Source organism: Atractosteus spatula, chromosome 4, assembly GCF_055471065.1.
Source record: "Atractosteus spatula isolate fAtrSpa1 chromosome 4, fAtrSpa1.hap1, whole genome shotgun sequence".
Taxonomy (NCBI): Eukaryota; Metazoa; Chordata; class Actinopteri; order Semionotiformes; family Lepisosteidae; genus Atractosteus; species Atractosteus spatula.
Genome location: NC_142709.1, coordinates 7,058,986 through 7,080,418, shown reverse-complemented (window position 1 = coordinate 7,080,418; position 21,433 = coordinate 7,058,986). Strand labels below are relative to the sequence as shown.

Sequence of the window (21,433 nt, the reverse complement as noted above, 5' to 3'; positions counted from 1 at the left end):
TGCTATGAACATTATGTTTACATACTGATATACTAGTGTTTTTCATTACAACATTCCGAATCAACTATTTAGTGTACACAATAATAAATTATGGTATGAACAGATGCCCCCAAAATACAAAAGGTGGTAGAAGTGAAGTGTTATCTCCTGAAAGCTTTTGCAGCTCACTCAGAGCAGGTGCTGTGAATTAATGGATAACATTGTATTGTACCAGTCAATCTGACCTAGTTTAGCTGTTTCCTTCCTCATTGTTCTAATACCAAGTTTCTTTATAATCTTCATGTCATTTCTCTTCAGATAATCTAACCCATGCTTTGAAACAGAAAGTGAACAGCATTAAATATATTCTATACAAAAGCTCTTGCATGACATTTACCTACGGGAATAATTATATAATCTGTAGAAACCCATCTCCAAGCTTATTACCTAAAAATACTTCTAACAATGAATTCTATAAAGGTGGATTTACGTAGGTTTTGTGTTATTTGATTATACGCTTCATACTTTACAAACGACTTAACTGTGACATTTGAAGAACTGATTTAATTGTAGAAAATATATGGCTTCTCAACGACAAATATTTTCAATAAAGAGATTATGTCACTAATATATTTGGGAAGAGTATATGTGCTCTTAACTCACTGTACTTAAGCGAACACTCATTTTGCATACACCCCATGTACCCCTTCCGAATGATTTCTCAACAGCATGATCCCTATTCTCCTCTGTATTAAAGTAATACGTGAGGTTCTAATCACAAATTACACAAAAGTATGCAAATTAATCTCCCCTGCATAAATCAGAAAAGCAACATGGAAACAAATACTATACCTCAAATAGAATTTTATTCTTTAGTATGTACACATATAGACAAATACACCACCATCTGGGTTCCTACGTCCTGATGAGCACTGAATGTGTTCCTTTGGAAAGACAGGATGTGACAACAAGCTTATTTTAATACACAGCTAGATGTCAAACAAGCTATTGAGCAGGACTGTATTGAGAGCTTCCTGTGTCAGGTAGGAGAGAAGGAGATCAGTGAGTGCCATTAAGGAAAAAACGCAGAAATCTCTAAAAAAACATGGGCCCTTAATGCCAATTCAAAGGTTATGCCCTTTGTGCGGTTTCTTCCTCTTTAAAAAAGTGAGCCTTTTCTGGAAATAAAATATTTCTCAAAAACCATATACAATCTTGCAAAAGAAACTGAGAATGTCCTTACATAACAGAAGAGTGACTCACAGAAATCCTTCTCGGAGAATGACAAAGTATGATCTCAGGTTATTTATACACTGTAACTTGTTAGATTCCAGTACAGAGACTAGTTTATGTCCTGAGAAATGTCTATGCCAACACTGGCAAAATACAGTAACCTTTCTATAAACACTTTAAGTCAAAGGCTGTCAAGTTGTTTAATCGACATCTTCCTCCTTCCACACATCATTTTCATGTAGCTTTTAAAGACACTTAATATAGAAATTTAAATCCAACAGGTGAGGGATTTATTCTACTAACTACATTTTCAACACATCCTGTTAGACAGAATTTCATATTTTTAATAATCTGTCACACAACATTCCACTTTTTTCCCCCTGTACTCAACGAACAAGGAATAAATACTACAGCGCAGCAACAGGACACTGCTAATGGTCGAGAAAATAAATTAAAAAATAGTTTTGGGCAATTGTACCATAAAAAAGGAACAGAAGCGTCCGCTGTCCGCAAATCAAGCTTCAATACCACAACCATTAAAGCAGGATTTTATGTAGCTTTTGTCCCTTTGAGGATTTTCACGGTCTTCAAACTATTCAGAAAATTAGGGCACAGGCCTTGAGTTAAAAAGTTCCTCTATACAGGATATTTTTTCTATCATTTCCTTAATTGTATCCTGTCCCCCAAAAAAGTCTCCCTTCAGCATAACATCCGATTTAAAAAGGTCTTGGAGGTCCCTTGGCCGTCTCCTCACGTCAGTCAATCATCAATCAGGACTCAGTCATGCTGCACTGCAGATTCTCTATCCTTCTTTCCAGGTCTTGAATACAAGGCACGATCAGTTTGCTCTGTGTCCAGGCTATTTTGAATCTGGAAGGAAAGAACAGGACTCAGTTTCAGCAGTTTTTTTTATTCTGATTAATCTGATCTTGTTTAGTTTTGGACAAAGTGTTTAAACAAATTTAGTCCCCCAAAGAGGCAGAAAAAGTGGAAACAAAGTGCTCAGAGCACCAGGGGATAAAGTGAGTTGCCTGACACCCCGTATGTATGCGCCATTTATTATCGAGTCAAAAAACTGGGAAAAAAACAATTGCACGTAAAAATACTTTTATCTTGACTCAGTATCTTCAAACATGGAGAAATAAGACAAAATTGGGCAAACCTATTGTTTAACCTTGAGAAAAATAAGAGGACTTCTCCAAGTAGATGATACGGTAATAATTAACAAGTTTGGTTTAGGGCTGTAAAAGACTTCTTGAGCACAGGAACTTCAGCACTTATTTCAAAACAACTCAAACTGAAAAAGAGAAGTGAAAAAGACCAGCCACCCTCAACCTACCGCCTTCTCAGCTCCAGACATTTTGCCATTCCTAGGCCGCTGTGTTGCAAGGCCGCTGAGCACTGAGTGGCCAATGTTCTGTAGCACTGCTCTCTCAGGCTGTTGTGGCTGCTGGTGTCCCACTGCGGGAGCTCACTGGTGAACCTCCAGGCTGCCAGCCCATACTCCACGGCAGCTTCCCACATCTCGCTCTGCAGCAGCAGCCTGCCCCCTTCGAGACACGTTTTCTACACGAAACAGCAGACGGAAACGTCACTCGATGCCATTCTTGTGACCGGTACTTCTTCCAGATTCTGTTTCTGCGACAGCTGGCACTCTCCAAACTGCCTGTCTCACGTCAACATGGAGCCAGGGGCGGTAGACAGCGTTATGGCTCACATGTGGCAGCCTAGTTCCTCTCTTATTTCCTCATTAGCTGGAACCTCTCCTGGCAAAGTGAAGCCGTGTGGCTGTGCAACGCCAATAGAATCGGGCCTCACTGACCTGCGATTCCTGATGAACACACTGTGGAATTCTGCAGCACATCAATTACTGCACAGACATGGATGGAGTCCGTATTGAGGTGTTTATTTATTTTATGGCATTATGGCCACAACTGCATTTTGTTCCTGGGGGACTACAGTAATCGTTACATACGCTACTCGCCCTGGGAGCCTGAAGAGACAGCCTGAGCATGTCACTGATCCCCAAAAAACTGTTAGTAATTTATGAAAAGATGACAAGAGGTGGACAGGCCGTAACGGCAAAGAGTTATTCTGGGAATGATGGACAGGAACAAAATGGAACCAGAAAAAGACAGGGCCTCAGGCCACAAGACAGGGGGAGAGCAGAAGGGTAATTAAGTAATTGGAGGATTCTGAATGGCCATCACAGGGACCATGAATGATTAACAGTGGCTGGGACCAGACTGACTATTTCAAGACACACCATGCGGACCTACAATCAGTGTCGTATGCAAGGCAGTGGATGAAGTTGAAAGGATTCTTTTTTTGGGACAAGTTAAAAAAAAAACTAGCCGTTACACCATTGGCTATTCCAGGAGATACAGGATCTTCTGGTACAACCTACAAGAAGTGTTTGTCCAACGTTTAGGGTACTTTTCTTTACTCAAAATGTCTTTTTCCAATGCTGCCAGACATTGCCTGATTTATCTCCGATGCTTCTCCCTACACTCCCTAGGAATAAAAGTGAAATTGCATTCATACATAACGTTTTAGGTACTAATAATTTAATAAATTTGCCACCTCCAAATCCTTGTGATGGTACCTGTGCTTGTTATATTTTATCACAGTCTCTATAGGTTTGACTGAAAAAAAGCTTGCAGAGTAAACTTCTAAACTTAAATATGTAGTGTCCTTACATACAGTATGCCTACTGCAAAAATATCAACACAACAGGCTATAAAAATTAAGTTACTGTATATATGATGCACTGAAAATGCAAATGAAAGACAGACAAGAATTGTAAAATTGGTTACATGTACTACTTACAAGTAGGGCAAAGTGTTATAAAAAAATCGCTTTGTTTAAATGTACAGATACCTAAACCAATTGTAGTTTCCCAAGAATTCATATCAATGTCCTGCTACATTGATATGATACATTGGCAGAGCCAATCCTAAAATAGAACAGACTAGATCTAGGACTTCAGGGAATTTTTGTTTTATACTGATGTTGACAGCTAGTCATATCTTTCTGGGATAGATAAAGCATGAGCAAGATATAATGTAAAAATAGAAATTAGAGCCAGCAAGTCCCAGAATCCATTAAGCAGAGGCAACGCATACCACAATCGCTTAAAAAGACAATGTGGAATTCCCACACACAACAAAATCACTAAGGACAGGATCGGATCTGCAAGTGAGGACAGAAATATAATTCTAAAGGTAATGCTGTTGAAAGTGTGCCGAAAAAAAAAGTGTGTAAAGGCGTAAGTGTAAAGGCGCAACACATGTCTTGGTAAATAAAAGGGATTAAAAGAAAATGGAATTCATTTGGGTTCCACAGAGATCCTGATCTTCGCCAGCTCTATGGCATTTGCCCAGGAGTGTTTCAGTTCCATTCCAGTGCCCAGTCTCGGACAGCCGGGGACCTACTGGGGCTTCTTATGAGATCACTCACCTTAAAAGCCACGAGGTGGGGGTAGGCCTTCCTGTAGCAGTGGGCATCTCGGTTGGAGCCCAGGCGGGAATAAGGGATGGACCGGTACACGTTTGTCTTTTTCAGCTGCAGGTTTTCCTTTAAGAGTTTCAGATCTGGACGCAAGGCCGGGGGGCTTCTCTCCTGCGCCATGAACGAAAGGCAAAAACGTCACGTAACCGGAGCGGACTGACAGAACGCACAGCGAGGGCCCACGCCTGAGCTGGCAAGGTCTCGTTGTGATCTGGACTGGCATGCAGGTGGGCGCTGCATAAGGTCTCCCCAAGTCACACAGACACTCACCTCTTCCAGTAGCATCAGAGAGCTGACCAGGTTCACAAGCTGCTCCTGAGAGAAGGCCATCAGCTGGAGCTCCTTCTTCTGGTTGAGCTTCTGCTTCTTTATGCAGGACTTCACAGCGCCTAAGAAATAAGCATGGAAGGATCATGACAGGGGTCTTCCAACCCACCCCCTGGACAGCCACAGGCTGATAAGTACAAGTCATCCTAAACTACAGACTCAGAACGTCTACAGATTTGGAACACTTACATTTCTCGCAATTTTTTTAACAAACCAAGCAAGTAAATTGTTGAACGAAATGAACCCTGATCCTTGACAGATAAAGACTGTTGTTTTCAACGATATGCAACTTAACTTAATTATTCCTGCAACTGATAACAAATTAAGCATTCCAGATCTTTAAAAACCAGCAGTGTAATGGTTACCTTTAAAACCGACCGGTCTGCGATTCAGGGTTGGGGATTACATTATACCTTCAGATTTGTGTGGCTATAGTTCAGGAAGAAATAATAATGGCGACTATGGATCGAACTACAAAAGAACAAACTGCGTCAAATTCTTTAAGCGCTAATATCCATGATTTTACTAGACATAAATTAACACGATTCAGGCCAGACGAGTTTAATGAGAGCAAATTGTAGGGTTTTCAGCTTGTGAAAAGCAAAGCAAAGTACATTTGCTTCTCAACTCCCCAGCAACAACACGATAATGTATACGCACAAACTGAAGACTGATTGGAAACTCTACATTTATAGTTGGAGGCCATTACTTACCAGACAGGCCTCGTTCCTCTGTAGCTAGGCTCTTATTATTATAGGGCGATGATCCCATCCTGTAATTCAATGCTTCGAAGTAGGATCTTCTTATCTGAGCTGAAATAACATGAAAATTATTTTTCATTAATAACCTCTAGATAAGAGCATACACTCGATTCGCAAGAATTTTAAAAGGAAAAAAGCTGAAAACACAATTGAGAAGTATACGTCAAGTTCCCCTGAAGAAGCTGATGATCCAGTAAGTTAAAGCACAGGGACACCAGGTAAAATATCAAAAGTGAACAATCCTTCATGAGACGTAGATTTATGTATTCATGTCTTTGTTCATAAAACAATATTAACATTTAGAAGGGCTTAACTAAACTCGTGGTAGATTAATTTGCCCTAACTTTAAAATATTATAAAATGATTTGCAGTAAAAAAAAAACCTAGAATGGTTCACAGGGTCTTGTCATTTGGCTGATGAGACAACAACGTCCAAATGGACGTAACATGCTGTTAACAGCCGTAGTAAAGTCTTATCACACTGCAAATGAAAGAACTACTGTGCGAAGTAACTTTCTGATGTAAACATTTCCTGACAAACGCCAGCTACTGACCATTATTAATTGAAAAGTGTTGGGAAGAGGCGCAGAGTTAATTTATGTTCACATAAAACGACACGACTTTGGTCATTGTCCCAGTTGGTGGGAAAAAAAGGGGCTCACGTCATCCTCAGCCCTACCGGCGAAGATGTAGATTACCTAAGGGCATATCTTCGTCTTAAATATATATGTTTGCTAACTAACATAATCATACAGTCGCAAACGTCGTGAGGTCCAATTTCGAGTCGTCCTCCTCGAAAAGCAGATACATTTATGGCCGTAAAGACCGCTCGCTGCAGGTAATGTCCTCGCCCCCCCTCCCCCAAGATGCACCAGGAATGGAGGGAAACAAACTCCTGGCTCTTACTTCTGGACTTTTATCAGAAAAGGGGGAAAAAAAAAAAGATTTTCTTTACCTGTAATTTTTGGTTGAGGAGCAGGGATTTCAACCAGGACTCGTCTCTCCTGAAAACCCGTTGCCATCATTTTAAAACAAATAAATAAAAGTTACCTGCCTTAAACTAAAAGCAAAATATAGGAGTTTCTCGAAATGTTTCAGCAAGACACCATGCACTGTTAAAGATACATAAAAAAACAAACCCTAACTTATTGTTTTCTGTTTTCACGCATGGGGAGCCCACCCCTGTCTAAAGAGATGCGCCCTTTTCAGTCCCAAAATAATTTCCATTACAATGTGACAAAATACAAAGACCAAATAACAGATCTGCGTGCTTCTCTAAATTCGAAACCCCGACCTTACGCTGGTTTTCTGTGCATGATCTCTCACTTAGAAGCTCTAAGACCTGCACTCCTAATTCCCGCTTGCTGACCCTCGCCTACCCATCTCAATACTGTACCTCTGCAACACTTGCAGAAAAACACAGCGGCACCTTTCCAGCCGGCAGGAGGAATTTCCCGCTCGGGCGTGGCTACAGATCGGCGCTCAACCTGATTGGGTCCCTCCACGGACCCGCTTCAACCTGATTGGGCAGCGCCACGGCCGCACTGATCGCTCATTGGTTGAGCTGCCGGCGAGCGCTGTAGTCGCTCAGAGACTAGAAACCGCGAGTCTTCATTTGGGGAGGAGATAATTCTGGTTTCGTAGTAAAATGTTACGGTAATAAAATGGTCGTGTTACTCTTGTTATAGTGTATCTGATAGTTAGTTCCACCGTAATTACGAAATTGGTCACCTGTTAAGAGTACGGGTATAATTAAAGGTAGATAGATGCCTTGTGTAATCATGTGCTACGACTCGAAAGCTAACAAAGGGTGATTGTATGCAAAACAAAATACAAATCAAATGTTTGTTTTACGATCATTACTGCTGGTTAAGAGATTATGTGCATTAAAATGCTTGTTTTAGTCTAGTTAATAATCAAGTAAGTGATATAGTCAAAGACCAAAACCACCCTGTGAATGGATTATTTTAATCTTCCTTCTGGCAGAAGATTTAGAAGTAGAAATCCCTGAACCTCTAAGTTCAAATAAAGCTTCTACTTTACAGCCAAAAGATTCCTCAGGTCTACCCTTTAAATCCTCCCCCACTTACACCCCACTGGTTTTGCACTGAACTGAAAATACTAACTGCTGAATTTTGCACACAGCTGTTATCTAAATGTTGGTTAAAACGATAGCTGCAACCCTGCTCCTTTCTCCAAGAGTTCTGATGTCATTTGTTATGTCATTTTCTAATTTAATGTTGTCATATTGTATTTCATTTGCCATGTGAGGAAAACACACATTTCATTGTACTCGGGGTCAGATGATAAAAAACTTGAACTTCAACTTAGTTGACATGCAGACTTTTAAAAATGTTGGTGAACGGTGGAGGTAATTATTCTTCACGACACGAATTCAGAGGCACAGAGACTCAACTATATACATCAGACAAAATATCAAACGTGAAACGTATCTAGTTTTACGTATAATGTCTATATTTAGCGCGCAACGCCAGTTTTGACTGTCCTCGTTTTTGTGCATATTGGTGTTTATTCCGATTTCGTATGATTTAAATCAATTCACGTTTTCTCAAAGCAAAACTAAAAGCACTACAAACTTTCCTCTATACCCACGTGTTGGGTTTTAAACATTAGAGATAATCTTTTGTTTCAACATCTGCATTTCCAATATTTTTTTTTATAAGGGATGTTGCTCACGTGCGTTAAAAAAATATATTTTCCTTTTTAAGATTTGCCATGACGACCTAAAACTCGTTTTGGATTAATATAGGTATTTTTTATACTGTATATGACATGTTAATATCACATTAATGTGATTAACGCGGGCTTTCTTGAATCTGCCGTTACGAAAAAAACACCTTCCTTCATCAGCGGTAATTTTGGTTTGAAGATGGGAGACGAACTGGGAGATGAGTGGTGGCAAGGAAATAATAATTCAGGTAAGTCACAGATATGCACGTTTATTTTAGGAATCCTGTTTTTTTTACATAATACTGCTACAATAAGTTGGTATTACGGTCTTCATCTTTTATTGCGAGCTGTTCCGTTGGCTGCTACTGTTTGTATCCAACTGCTGGGACAAGCACTCTTGAGACAAACTAGCTGATTGTGACTACTGTGCTGTCTGTGTTTAGTAATTGTATTTTGTGAGCTCTAGAAGTAATTTGTACAGTATATTGCAAATGGGGCGTTGTTTCAAATAGAAATCGTCGCTTACCAGGAAATTATCGTTTTATAGTGCTAACTAAACTACAGGAATACCTCATGTGGCTCTGATCGCAATGCATTGTGGTATCTGTAGTCTTCCGATTTCTCTTCCTGAAGCGGCGTTAGGCACCTTGTAAATTTACGGCTTTCCAAAATCTCTTGCTTTTACAGTGTTAAACTAATACAGAACGGATTTCTCTCTCTGAAGAACATTTACCTTTTTGCGGAAGTGTAATTTTAATATTCAATGCCAGCTAGGTAACAACTATAAAAACGTTGAGTATCTGCGTCAGTGTGCGCAGGCTGTAAATGAACAGGTAAACCTAAACCTGTTTAACTTTTTACCGTGAAGTTTATTCCGTGCTGAAATGAAGTGTCTTCACATATGAAGAAGGCTCCACAGCCGAAACGTAGTCTCTTTTCCTTTTAGCATGGAATAAACCCATAAAGATTTCATTATTAAACATAAAGATTTCATTATTAAAATACGTTAGTCGAGATACCGAGCTGTAGACAGACATGTAGATGTACTAAATAATGTGTACACAAAGAATGTCATGTTTTATAAGGTATCGTGTGATTTGTTCATTTTCATGGTAAACAGACAGAAGCTGCCCAGCAGATGTCGCTGTTGTACAGCTTTTTTATCTTTAAGACTGCTAAAAGTTTCGTCTTCGTTCTGATTTTTAGAATTCTGAAATACAATTCTAATTCATTAAAGACTTTTGCTTTCATTGTGCAACAATTTAAATGCCCTTTAACTTTTTGTTTTGATATAGTTTAGTATTCATTAGGGTTGCATTAATCCTTCATCTCATGAGCTATTGCAGTGTGGCAATTGCTATATCTCACAATTTAGTATAACTAACAGTATTGTTGTAGTCTACATGTTTTGTTACACTACTTTATTCTGTCACTTTTCCATGTATTGTTTTACAATTCAGTTTTTCTAATAATGAGCTATTTTGTTCATAATGAGTGTTCTTTATTTTGTATGGTGTCCTTAAAGTGTGCTCACAGTGCTACATCTCTCTAGAAGGTGTATAAAATGTAGCTCCTTGCAATAATATTCAAATCCTTCCTGTGGTATTTTGTGAAGTTACAAAATGATGCAGACACTTTAAATATATATATATATTCATAACTGGAATGCTCAAACTCAAGACTTCTATGGGTAAGATAACTTACAGAAAAAGTGAACATAAACAAAATAAAAAAATGTTGATTGCGTAAGTATTCAGTCCTGTGAACTCAGTATTTGGTGGGAACATACTGGCAACAATTACGATTTCTGTTTAAGTCTCTACATGCTTTGCATATTGACTAGGTGCAGTGTTTGCCCATTCCTTGTATAATAAAGATTCACTCCAGCTCTCTCAAGTTGCTTTGGGATCTCTTACAGTCAGCAGTTTTTAAGACTTTCCACAGATTCACGATAGGCATCTGGGCTACTCAAGGGCAGGCCGTCACTTTTTCTGCTCCAGCGTGGCTTTGCCTTTGCTGCTTTGGGTGACTGTCCTGATGAAAGCTGCGTTTTCGTGCCAGTTTTAGGTCTGAAGCAAGTTTTCCTCTAGAATTTGCCAGTAGGTTACTCCATCTATGTTCCCATCAGTCTTGACAAACTTCCCATTTCCTGCTGCCGAGAAGTAGAACTACAACATAACGCTGCCACCATCATTCTTGACATGTTTGAAGTATCACTTATTGCTTTGAATGTGTGGAGTAGGTTGTGGACATAACAATTATGAATTGCTGTTTCTCATCAGGGATGTTTAGCTCCTGCAGATCCTCTAGGGTGTTTTTTTCTCTGCTACAAATGTAGACTTTGTCCAGCACCTGGCTCATTTATTATATCGTGTCTATATTGCCACCAGTCCATATAGCAGATGTTGCTCCGAATTGATCATTTCACCTTCTGAAATCACATTGTTTTGGATGTGAATAAGCTGTTAAACTGGGACCATTTTATGATACAGACTGTATGTTGGATGGATCCTTACTGCAGTTCACAATATATTAACAAAGAGACATTCAGTGTTTATTGTGAAAGAGTATTTCCAGGCAAGCCTTGCATGATGTGAAGAGAAAAGGCCAAACACTTTAGTTCTTAATTAAAAAGACTTTTAATACCATACATGTTGTTATATGAATGTTTGTACAGCCAGGGAAATTTTGTTCACCATCTTAAACAGAATAAACTTCATATGGTAGTATTGCTGCATAACATTGCTATTGCACCCAGTCCTCCATATTCATGAGGGATGTGTTCTTGAACTGTCCATGGATAACGGGAAAAAACAACCAGATACTGGGAAAAAGCTTTCCTGTACCATATATAAACCATGGGAATACCTTATACACTGTGCAAATTGACATAAAAATATTAAATAACAAAAGAACATGACCGATAATAGTGCTGCACAGTTTTCTGTATAAAAAGGAATAGTATGAAATTGAACATACAGCATGTTCTTTAATAGTTTCTGCGTGCAGCGACCTTCAGGAAGATGTGGTGAGACTCCAGTACATGATTTTTCTGGTGTGAAGACAGTGGGGATTTGGGAATCTGATGGTGAAGTTGATGATGAAATGACGCTGTGGTACTGTATTGGTGGTTTTGTCAAGGGTAAAATGATTTTTACACATATAATTCCCAAAAATGGCAGGGAAGTACCGCGGGCACCCTTACCCATGCAGAGCGATGAAAGACCTGGGATGCATAAAGAAATGCAGGATGGTGGGAAACTGTGATGGGTACCCCGGAGAGAAACATTCGGGCAAGAATTGTGAATTGAGCTTTGGGCCTCTGTGCATGCTGTAAAGCCAGGCTTGTCCTAACACTGCTACCGAATTGCAGATGGAGAAAGTGCTGATGTGGGGGAGGGGGTGTATATGAAAACTAGACAAGTGTTGATCTTAGAGGTGTTGGAGATTAAATCCTGCATCATTAAGTGTATTAATGTGTCGCTTGTCTAATGTTAATTTTATGTCTTCGTACAGTAATGTTTTAAACTTGAAACTGAGATGTTAAAGAATTGATATCTATATACTGCTAAGTCATTCACTTGCATCTCTTGCTTTGCTTTGCTGCAACCCCATGTATTAGAGATCCTCCTATATGTTAATACATGTTACGTATTTAGCACCTTCCTGTGAATCAGATTCCATGACACATACAGTACATGTTGTAGCTGCAGAGATCCTTTGTTTAAGGATTCCTGTGGGAGTTTCGGGGGGAAAAAAGCAATAATGAACCCTGCTTTAGTCCCCATCCATGCATTTTCAGTAACCGATTTATCATTAGAGGCTCGCGGTGAGTCGGAGCCTAGCCCGGCAGGCACAGTATGTAAGGGGGCGGACTGGACATCGCGTGACTCAAGCACACAGGCACGAGCTGGACAGCAGGTCTTCGCACCGTGGGAGGAATTCGAGAACGTAGAGGACACACACGTGGACACGGGGAGAAAATGCAACTGCACACAGAAGGCGCCCCCGCTAGGAGTCAGTCCCAGGACCCAGGGGCTATGAGGAAGCCGCACTAACTGTCATGCCACAATGCTGCACTGTTGTCCAGCTTTTTTTTTTCTTACTTTTGCAGGAATAAAATAGCAAAAAGGAGTTCAAATTTTGGCGGATCCATGTCTTAAAGTGGGGTCTTTGCCAGCGTGAGGAAGGCCGTGAAGATAGTTTTTGCATTGGCCTGGGTTGACAGTGCTGCTGGTTATTTTAGCGGAACTGCAGCCTTTCGGTTTGGGAATCCTGGTGGGGCCTGGTTGCCGGAATGCTTCTGCAGGGATCTAGAGAGAAAGGGAACGATAGTCAATAAATGACGCGAATGTCTGTCCAAAGACTCATGAGGCTAAGGTTACTGATGAAGATCCTGTGCCTGTGAAAGTTCTTAGAAATTAAAGTGGAAAAGCATTGTATATACTACGGAAATCAGTTGATAAATGTACTGTGAAGTGTTTCTGACTGGCCAAAAAAAAGATAACAGAAGCTTGGACCTATTGTTGCTACGACAGAGCTGTACTACAAAATCAGGATGTGCTGGCAGATGTGTCACACTTATCCCCTGGTTGTGCTGCTGGCCTGGCAGCCGTGATGCAGTGTCAAAGGATGGGTTTCCACTGCTAGCCACAATGGATTAGCTAGTTACCTTTGCAATCTGCTACATCTTCGCCCAGAAAAGCAACGACTCATCAATCTAGCATTGATTGGACAGTAAACTGACAGCTCGAGCAACAAAAGTCATTGGGGCCCTAACCTCTATATGTCACCTGGCTAAATTCCACTCTGGGCTTCTGCACTCTGGCCTCCCTGAAATTTCCCCGTTATTCCAATTGTCGTAGCAGTTTTTTCAGCTCCTGAAAGTTGCTTTGGGATTTCGACTCGCCTTTTGAATGCAAATGTGGAAAAACATGCACTCTTGGGAAAAAAGTGAACATTAAAAAACACTTTTATTAAAATAAACTTGCTTAAGGACAGCATATCGTGTGCTTGTTTTAAAACAGCCTCTAACAGGGAAAATGCATTATCCTATAGAAACGACAAAAAAAACAAATTGCACCAACGGGCTCTAATCTCGCTATATTGTACAAATTATGTCTATGGATTCCTTTTTTCTGATTCCTATAAACTTGCTCACAATGTCAAAATAATGAACGATGATTAAAAATATCTTGCCTTGCACTTATTGCTAACTGGTTTAAGCTCCTTCTCCCCAGCGACCATGAATTGGGTGAAGCAATTAGAAAATGGAAGGATCAATTAAAACATACACACTGTCTTTAAAATATAAAGAATATGCAGTATTATATTCCTCTTAGAAAAGACGTTTTCCATGTGCACAGGCTTTGTCAACCACCTGGCTAGAGGCTGACCTGTCACATTAGCATAACTTTTTTTTCCACCCAATCTCAGAATCTATTGCTAGGGGCAGCTTTTTATGAATGCAGGTATAGTTTTTTTTCTTTAACATGTAATAAAATACCCATAAACCCTGTGTTCCATAGTGCCATATATTTGTCTGCACTAAGAACTAACTCGGGAACAGATTTTTATTGGCTTGGTGTGGCAAAGAGCGAGCCAGTCAGCCGTGGTCAAGTTGTACTGGCAGCCAAAATCAGAAATCATTCTGTTTGACCACTGGTCTTCAACCATAGAGAGAGTTTCATTCCTTCAAGCCTTTTGTAGGTGTTGTCATTTTTTTATGTTCAGTAGTCCTTTGTAGTTAGCTAGCTGTATCATTGCTGTGTTTACAAAAGAGTTACTTTAGTGTGTTTCGGCTCCATTCAAGTACTGAGTTGTAATTTCTTAAAGGAAAAAAAGGAAGTATTGCTTCAGTTAACAACTCGTGGAATCTGGTTCAGTCTAAATGCAGTTAAACTGAACTGAGGAGCAAATTAATACTAATTTGTATTCTCTTTTAATCACTTATCATTTTTGCATGGGTTAAAGCATCTTCTAAAACGGGCCATTTCAACCCTGGTCGAAGAGGACTACTGTCACCATCTACTCAAGAAATGGGAAAAAGATGTCAAAGTGGTCCAGCTAATTGATTAGAAAGTAGAAATGCACCGCTGAAAGCTGAATTGTCATATTTGCAAGCAAACATGTTGATGACTCATACCCTCTATTGTGGAGGAGAATGATTTTACTAAAAGAAAGTCATGTCTGTATTAATTTTCATCACTTGTTCTTAATGGTCATTGTCTTTTCCAAAGTTCATTTCCGGTCACTGCCACAATAGATTGAGCATGATGAACCACATATTTGAGTCATATCCTTTGTGTGTTCTCACTGAAATCTCAATTATTCTCTCCAGCAGCACCATAATTGTTGAAAAACATATCTTGTCTTTCTCGAAACATTCATTCACATGAAACAAAATAGTATAGTAGTCATGCAACTAGCATTCTTGGGACCACTAGCATCTGTGTATGGTTACTGTGTAGAGTGCAGGCCTCAATTATTCTGCCTTTGATTCACATGATATTGTGTTTGGTTTGTGTTTTATTTCTCAGTAACGAAGATCATTTTAGGCTTAAAAAAAAAGGGACAAGAGTTGAATAGTTTGGCATAATTTGTGAGAGTGCATCGGAAATGCAGCCATGAGGTTTATATTACTGCACTGTTTACCGGATAATCAACTTAAAAGTTCATTTAATGGTTTGCTTCTACACAGCCTGCTAGTGATGTCAAACTGGAAAAACGTCCTTTTAGACTTTGTTTAGAATACAGATTCACTCTGCCTATTTTTCTTATGACATGCACAAAATTCCTCTCCCAGTATGTCAGCACTGGACTTGTTTAATTTATGGGAAACAAAAAATCCTACCCCAGAATGTTTGTTTCATTTTCCCCCAATGATTAAATTTAGTTTTTCAGCTCATGTTTTTTATGTTGACATTATTGATACACAGTGCCCTCCAGGTTTATTTATAACCTTGCTGAAATAGGATGAAAACACATCATTTACTGAACTGCGGATGGGTCATTCCATATGAAATCAATTGCCTGTTGATCTCATTCCCTTTGACTTCAATGAAAATTTCCATAAATATTTTCCAGTAGGGAAAAATGGTTAGAGCAACTACTCAGGAGGCAGAGGTGCTCAGAGTTTACCCATTTTTCACCCTTCACCCAACCATAAGACATTCATTTCCTCATTACTTATGAATGCGGCACAATGATTTCCGTATTATTTTAAAGTTTATAAACAGGAGAGTTGCCAGACTACTTCATAATTCATGTGAAAAAATTGGGACATTGTTTGATCTATGTTCTTAATTATCACAAAATTCATAAAACTGATTCTCTTTGATAATTACATATGCAGTATTCTAGTTTAGACCCTTGTTTATGTATCTTCTGAAGTTTAACCTTGTGCCTGCTTTTATTTGTTGTTTATGTAAAAAGTCTGAGCTTATTCACATTTAAGCAGCCTCGGGTATCAACTCAAGGTGTGGAGCTATACATTTGCTTATCTTGAGTGTTTATGTCATATGATGTTCACAAACCAAACTGAATACCTCAGATGGATTTCAGAGTTTGGAACAGCCATTGCTTTGTGTCCCTGTTGGTATTTCAGATAAAATAAACCACATCCAGCTATAATATACCAATAATACAAATTGTGTGAAATTGACTCTACTTCTATTGGTTTCTTTAACCCTACGTTGTTTCTTTGTCTTTCTAAGACTGAGCTACTCTTGCCAGGAAGAGCCTGTGGTGTATTCTGTTGTATGGGTATTACTGTTCCCAAGGAAACCAAACACAGTTGTTGTTTTGGGCCTGGCTCGGTGAACACCAGGACGTCACAGACACTGTTTCAGAGCAAAACGTAGTATCATCTTGCATGCAGAATATGTAGGCTTTGTTTAAAATCCATCCAGTTGCTACATATACTGTATTTCTGGCTGTTATATGCAATATCAGGGACATTTTTTTCTAAACTCTGTCCATAACTAATTGTTATGCACAAAGCAATCTACTATCAAGAAGTATGAGTAGTTTTAAAATTTGGATTTCTGTTCAGCAGCGGTGTTTGCTGCCAAACTCTGTCAGCTATATCTCTTGGTTCCAAGCAGTTATTGCACGGTCCGTGAAGGTGCTGGCAGTGAAAGCCATAATTAATGTGTACATGCCATTTCGAGTTTTCCAGATTCTGGCAAACATTAACCCAGAAGGTCTGCTAACTTCACAAGGAACAGTGCAAGATCTTGAATTTTGAATCTGCCACATCTTTACATGTTATAATATGGTCCAGAAAGGTGGCAAAGCTGTGGCCTTGATGTCTCCGAGGTTTGAGAGTATGTGAATATCGGATAAAAGACTTGAAAGGTTATTTTTCAGCTGCTCTCTGGGATTCCGTTTGAATGCATCATTAATGCCAAAAAAGAAAACTTCACACAGAAGGCATTGTTGTCATTTCTGACTTTTCATGTGAAATGTTTTCGCAATGCCTGGTAATCAAGACTGACTGCACTGGTTTTCACCATTACACCTGCATATGTTGTTGTGGCCAGGTCGCATTAAAATAACTAAATCCAATTATGCCTTTGTCTCTAAGCCTATTCTCTCCTCTTTGAGAAAGTGCTAATTGTTTTTAATATAATCTTTGTCACTGCTTTCTCACTTCACATCTGAAGAGCCTGTTAACACGAATAAACTTTCGTCTTGTTTTCACTGCCTTCAGACAGAAGTGTAAATGTTTTATTCATCCACGTCTCTGGCAGTCCTCTATTTTTTATTTTATTTCTGTTTGTTTTATGTCCTACCATTGCTTAAAAAAAAAGTCCGAACTCCTAAGAGATAAAATAAAAGACTGAAGTAAAAAACAGGAGTGAGGATCATTCTGACACTTCCTCCGCGAGACTGTCTGTAAAAGTATAATTGCCTTCAGCCTTCAGTGACTGTGAATATAATAAAACTACATACCATTTGTGGTGTCATGGAAATTGATGAGGGAGATTTCAAATTGCTTATCTCTCACTTTGGTGGCAGGTGGAAAGAATACTTAATAAAGCTAAAGCGCTGATTTGAAATAAACAGCACCTTGGTCTCCCAGTTTGTATGTGTTCTTCATGGTGGTTGTAAGGAACAAGGGGTCTTATTTCCAAGCTGCACAGATTCCAGTTTGAATCAATTTAACGGTTGGTATAGCCAGCTCTTTTCATATTGATATTGAGTCAGACAGTTTTTTTTTCCTGTGGCTGTGTATGTGGACCATTTCACAAGCCTGCTGATAAAGCAGCTGTTTTGACTCCATCCATGGTGGATGTTAAAAAGCCAGCTGTTCACTTTCTCAGACTGGCAAAGAGCTTAAATTGGATCACACTCACCACATTATCAAGTGCCTGTTGCAAAAAAAAAACTTTTGTTTTTTTTTAAACTTTATTCAAGTATTTTGGACCAATAACTGATTTGCCATTCTTTGCTGTGTGATCCCTAAAAAAAGAAATCCATGCTTAAAGATGTGAATCACTCTGGTGCAGTTGTTATGACAAGTCTGTTTTATTTACTGTTATTATTTTGTTATGCTGGTGTTTTGAAACGTGTACTTAGCTGTCCTACTATATCATTACGTTCATTGCCATAAGTACCCAGTTATAGGAGAGAAAGCACATTTAAGCTGTACTGTGATTTCTAACGTCTGAAATAAATTTCTGTTCACTGAAAAAAGTGCAATAAACGCTTCTAAAAGATTACAAGGGCTTTCATGTGAAGGAATGCCTCAGGAACACATATCAGTATTAGAGATTCTTTAGTGAATAGTACATATTTACAGAAATTAGATGTAAGAGAGTCTTCACATTGTAGCTCATATCTGTCTGATCTTGTTTTTAAGTACACACCTGCATGAATTTTTTGCTCTTCTGAAGCGGGTCTGTTAAAGGTCTGACTGCTTCTGTTCTCCAAAATTGGTAGGCCTTTCTCATTACCTAACCTTGTAATAAATCAAACCTTGACCACACCCACCAGTTGCCAAATTCAAACCTTTTACCTGATGGGGCTCCCATGCCAGTAAGATGTCTATATTTTTATTTAACCTGGGCCTTCATCTCAGTTTATTTACACCATGTCATGTTTTTGCTCATTCAGGTATCCAGTCAAACCTGTAAACAGGTATTTTTAAACATCCCTTTGAGCATGTCTTATGAAATAAAGAGTTTGGCTTAGTGCTTCACCCTTGCTCTGCAGTAGTGCAGTATTTAATGCAGTATTTCATGGTCCAGTGAATACCAAGACAGAAGAGGCAAGTGATGATCTCAGTTTGCTTTCATTAGACATGTTCCAAGCAGCATTTGGAAGGAAATCAATTTACTGAAATTTGCGTTCAAGGTGCACAATGGAACCAAGTATAATTTGTATATAAGGGAACTGAGATGCAGAAAATCTTTTAATTTCTCTTGAATTTGAATCTCAAATTCAAGAGAGAAGGGGTAATTTTTTTAGTTCTACATATTCATAGTGGTCTATTACTAGTATAGATATGTTAAAAAATGTTTTAAAGCTTATTTACTACTATGTCTTTTTGGTAAATGTGAGATTTTTCAACACTGGTGGGATATCAATGAGATGTGTTTTTATATACAGTGTGTCTGTTGTATCACATTGCATGTCTAAATACACGCCAGTTGTGACCCATAGTTCTGTTGTCACCTCCAGCTGTAACCTAGAAACATTAGGTTTGATGTTTCAATTGTTCTTGGTTTTTCTCTTGGTCTGTAGCGGTTTCTTTGATTTAAAACCGCTTAATTTTCAATGTGGCTGCTAATTATAGGTCATGCCAAGAATGCATTGCTGAAACAGCAGAAACCAAACTGATGAAAGATCAATAAACAATTAAGGGCCCTAATTTAAATAGTTTCCGTTGCTTTACCTCTTGTGAAAACTACCATGTGAACAACTGCAAAAAATGTTTACATGTGAGTTCTTAAAAAAGGTCTACAATTTTAAATTGTAATACTTTGGTGCATGAAGAGAACAGAAATAATGAGAATTGCTACATTTAAAGTGTACTATTATTTTTATTTTTTAGCTTAGTTTTATATTATAAACGTGTATTTAGATAGTCCTAAATGTTAACATTTTTTTTTTAAATGTCTGGAATAGTTTTAGAAAATTGTATTCCGAGCATTGAAACAAGCGTTTCACTCTGGTTATGCATGAATAAGAGGCAGGAGGGTTTCGAGGGACTGTAATAGCAGTTGACCTGCCACTAGAGGCTGTTTAATGCCTCTGTCTTGTAACTAGTTTCACTGGATGTCAATTATTTATTCTCTTATCAGTAAGGAGTGGATTTCACATTCTCATATGGGTGTTAATCATCTGTCTGGGTATTTAAAGGTAGTTAGTGGTGCTTGGATTTAGACTAGCAGTCTGGGGAAGCTGCTGAGAGTTTAGATGTAGAGAAAAGGGGTTTCTCTTCTGCGTTTCTGGCATTTAAGACTTATTAACTTTGCAACAAACCCTGGTGCACCTTGAAGTCATTGCCATTGTGAGTATTTTGTGCTCTGACTGTTGCGTAACTGGTTGATTGGTTTTGTGCAGACCACACAGAGGGACGTTGGAGAGAGAGGCGCAGACATGATAGAACAATACTCTAATTGTTGTCTAGAAGTGACCAATTGATAGGGAGGTCCGAGCGTGATGGGCTGTGCAGGATTGTCCAATCACTACACAACGCCACTTGCAGGGATTGATGGCAGACTGATTGCATGGTGCTGTATTGATCGAGTATTGAAACCTTAGTCACTGTTTCTTAGTGTGGGTTCATTCAGCCGGGCTGCACATGTGTCACAACGGCTTTCTTAATAAATGACAATCTTCACAGTTATGTGGTAGAACCCCGGCTCTCCAGAATTGTGCCCCTTTGAACATTTTTAAGATGGAATTTGTACAGGATGTAAAGCTCAGGAATTAGACTAAAGGCAAAGGTTTGTCCAGGCTATCGGAGGGTCTGTAAGAAATCCAACGACTTGTGAAATTGAATTAAATCTGTACTTTCGTCCTTTGTACGCATATGTGTTTTGTGACAGATGTTGCCAAATCTTAGCTGTTCGCATTTGTGCAGTAGGCTGCTGCAAATGGAAAGCTTCCACGGGAATGGAAATGGAAAGTGCTGGAGCTTAACACTCCTTAATTTAGTCTTTTGTAAATTTTTACAGGGATGTGATCATTCACCTAGAACGGAGATCATTCCATTCAAGACATATCAGGCTCTAAATAGATCATAACCATTTATGCTTTGAAAACGCCGTCACATACCATGTGAAACATGAATAAGATGGATTTAAGTTTCCTTGTGCAACAAAGGGTAGAAGGCATCTCATAATCCAGTGTCAAAACATTTAAGATTTGTATTTCATGTTATATCTAGAAAAAAACCTGAAGGATTTCTCAGTTTTAACTCTCTGTTTCCTTTAAAGTTACTAACGGTTAATATTTGTGTTGAAGCAGCAGTTTCAAGATATGGCTGTTTATGACATTTAACTGAGCAAGTAAAAGAATTTCATTAGCTTCAGATTGTGCCTCATTGTTTGTTTTATATGTGAGTCAATGGCATTGATGTGGTGTTTTCAGTGTTTAATTTACGTGTATTCTATGTTTAATTACCCTGTTTGTATAATTGCCTACACATTTCATGTTGCTGACTTGAAGCACGCCATCAGGAGCAAGCTTATAAGAAGGTTGAAAGGCTTTATTCTGGTGTTTGTTTTGTCAGGGAAACATTCTGAATATTACTGCTATCTATAACTTAATTTGTTTTTCTTGGTTTTGACAGTTGTTTTAGCATCCCATGACAATACAGTCATAGGTCAGAATCATTGACTGTTCAATTGCAGTAAGCATGATAAACAGGGTTGTGATGATACCTGCAGAGAGTCCTGAGTTTTCACATGTGAAAAAAG

At 38.9% G+C, this 21,433-nt stretch overlaps 3 protein-coding genes across 5 annotated transcripts in view; 1 reads left to right on the top strand and 2 right to left on the bottom strand.

Moving 5' to 3' along the window:
• Positions 1–834: 834 nt before the first annotated feature.
• Positions 835–7,202, bottom strand: LOC148835751 (uncharacterized). Its single transcript, XM_088913817.1, has 6 exons — positions 6,766–7,202; positions 5,763–5,861; positions 4,993–5,111; positions 4,672–4,833; positions 2,552–2,778; positions 835–2,082 (listed from the first exon to the last, which is right to left on the bottom strand). The coding sequence occupies exons 1-6, from the start codon at positions 6,833–6,835 to the stop codon at positions 1,983–1,985; spliced, it is 777 nt and encodes a 258-aa protein (XP_088769943.1). The 5' UTR covers positions 6,836–7,202; the 3' UTR covers positions 835–1,982.
• A 1,480-nt stretch (positions 7,203–8,682) lies between these two features.
• Positions 8,683–21,433, top strand: part of cmss1 (cms1 ribosomal small subunit homolog) — a 132,235-nt gene continuing 119,484 nt past the window's right edge. For 2 of the 3 annotated variants that reach the window (XM_088913812.1, XM_088913811.1), the window contains exon 1: positions 8,688–8,749. In XM_088913812.1, the coding sequence (XP_088769938.1) occupies positions 8,720–8,749 (30 nt within the window). In that variant the 5' untranslated portion in view covers positions 8,688–8,719. Of the gene's footprint in view, positions 8,750–21,433 lie in introns of all 3 variants that reach the window. The other variant, XM_088913814.1, reaches the window with a different exon arrangement.
• The window catches only part of filip1l (filamin A interacting protein 1-like), a 109,682-nt gene continuing 99,370 nt past the window's right edge, over positions 11,122–21,433 (bottom strand). Inside the window, exon 6 of the mRNA XM_088913810.1 lies at positions 11,122–12,814. Coding sequence (XP_088769936.1) covers positions 12,638–12,814 — 177 coding nt within the window. The 3' untranslated portion in view covers positions 11,122–12,637. The remainder of the gene's footprint in view (positions 12,815–21,433) is intronic.

What these genes read in the sequence shown, in the direction of transcription:
- LOC148835751 (XM_088913817.1), bottom strand. Translation starts at nt 6,835, where the DNA reads ATGATGGCAACGGGTTTTCAGGAGAGACGAGTCCTGGTTGAAATCCCT. An exon ending in TCCTCAACCAAAAATTACAG is followed by an intron (nt 5,862 to 6,765) that starts GTAAAGAAAATC and finishes ATGTTATTTCAG; the next exon opens with CTCAGATAAGAAGATCCTAC. An exon ending in AGAGGAACGAGGCCTGTCTG is followed by an intron (nt 5,112 to 5,762) that starts GTAAGTAATGGC and finishes CTTATTTCTTAG; the next exon opens with GCGCTGTGAAGTCCTGCATA.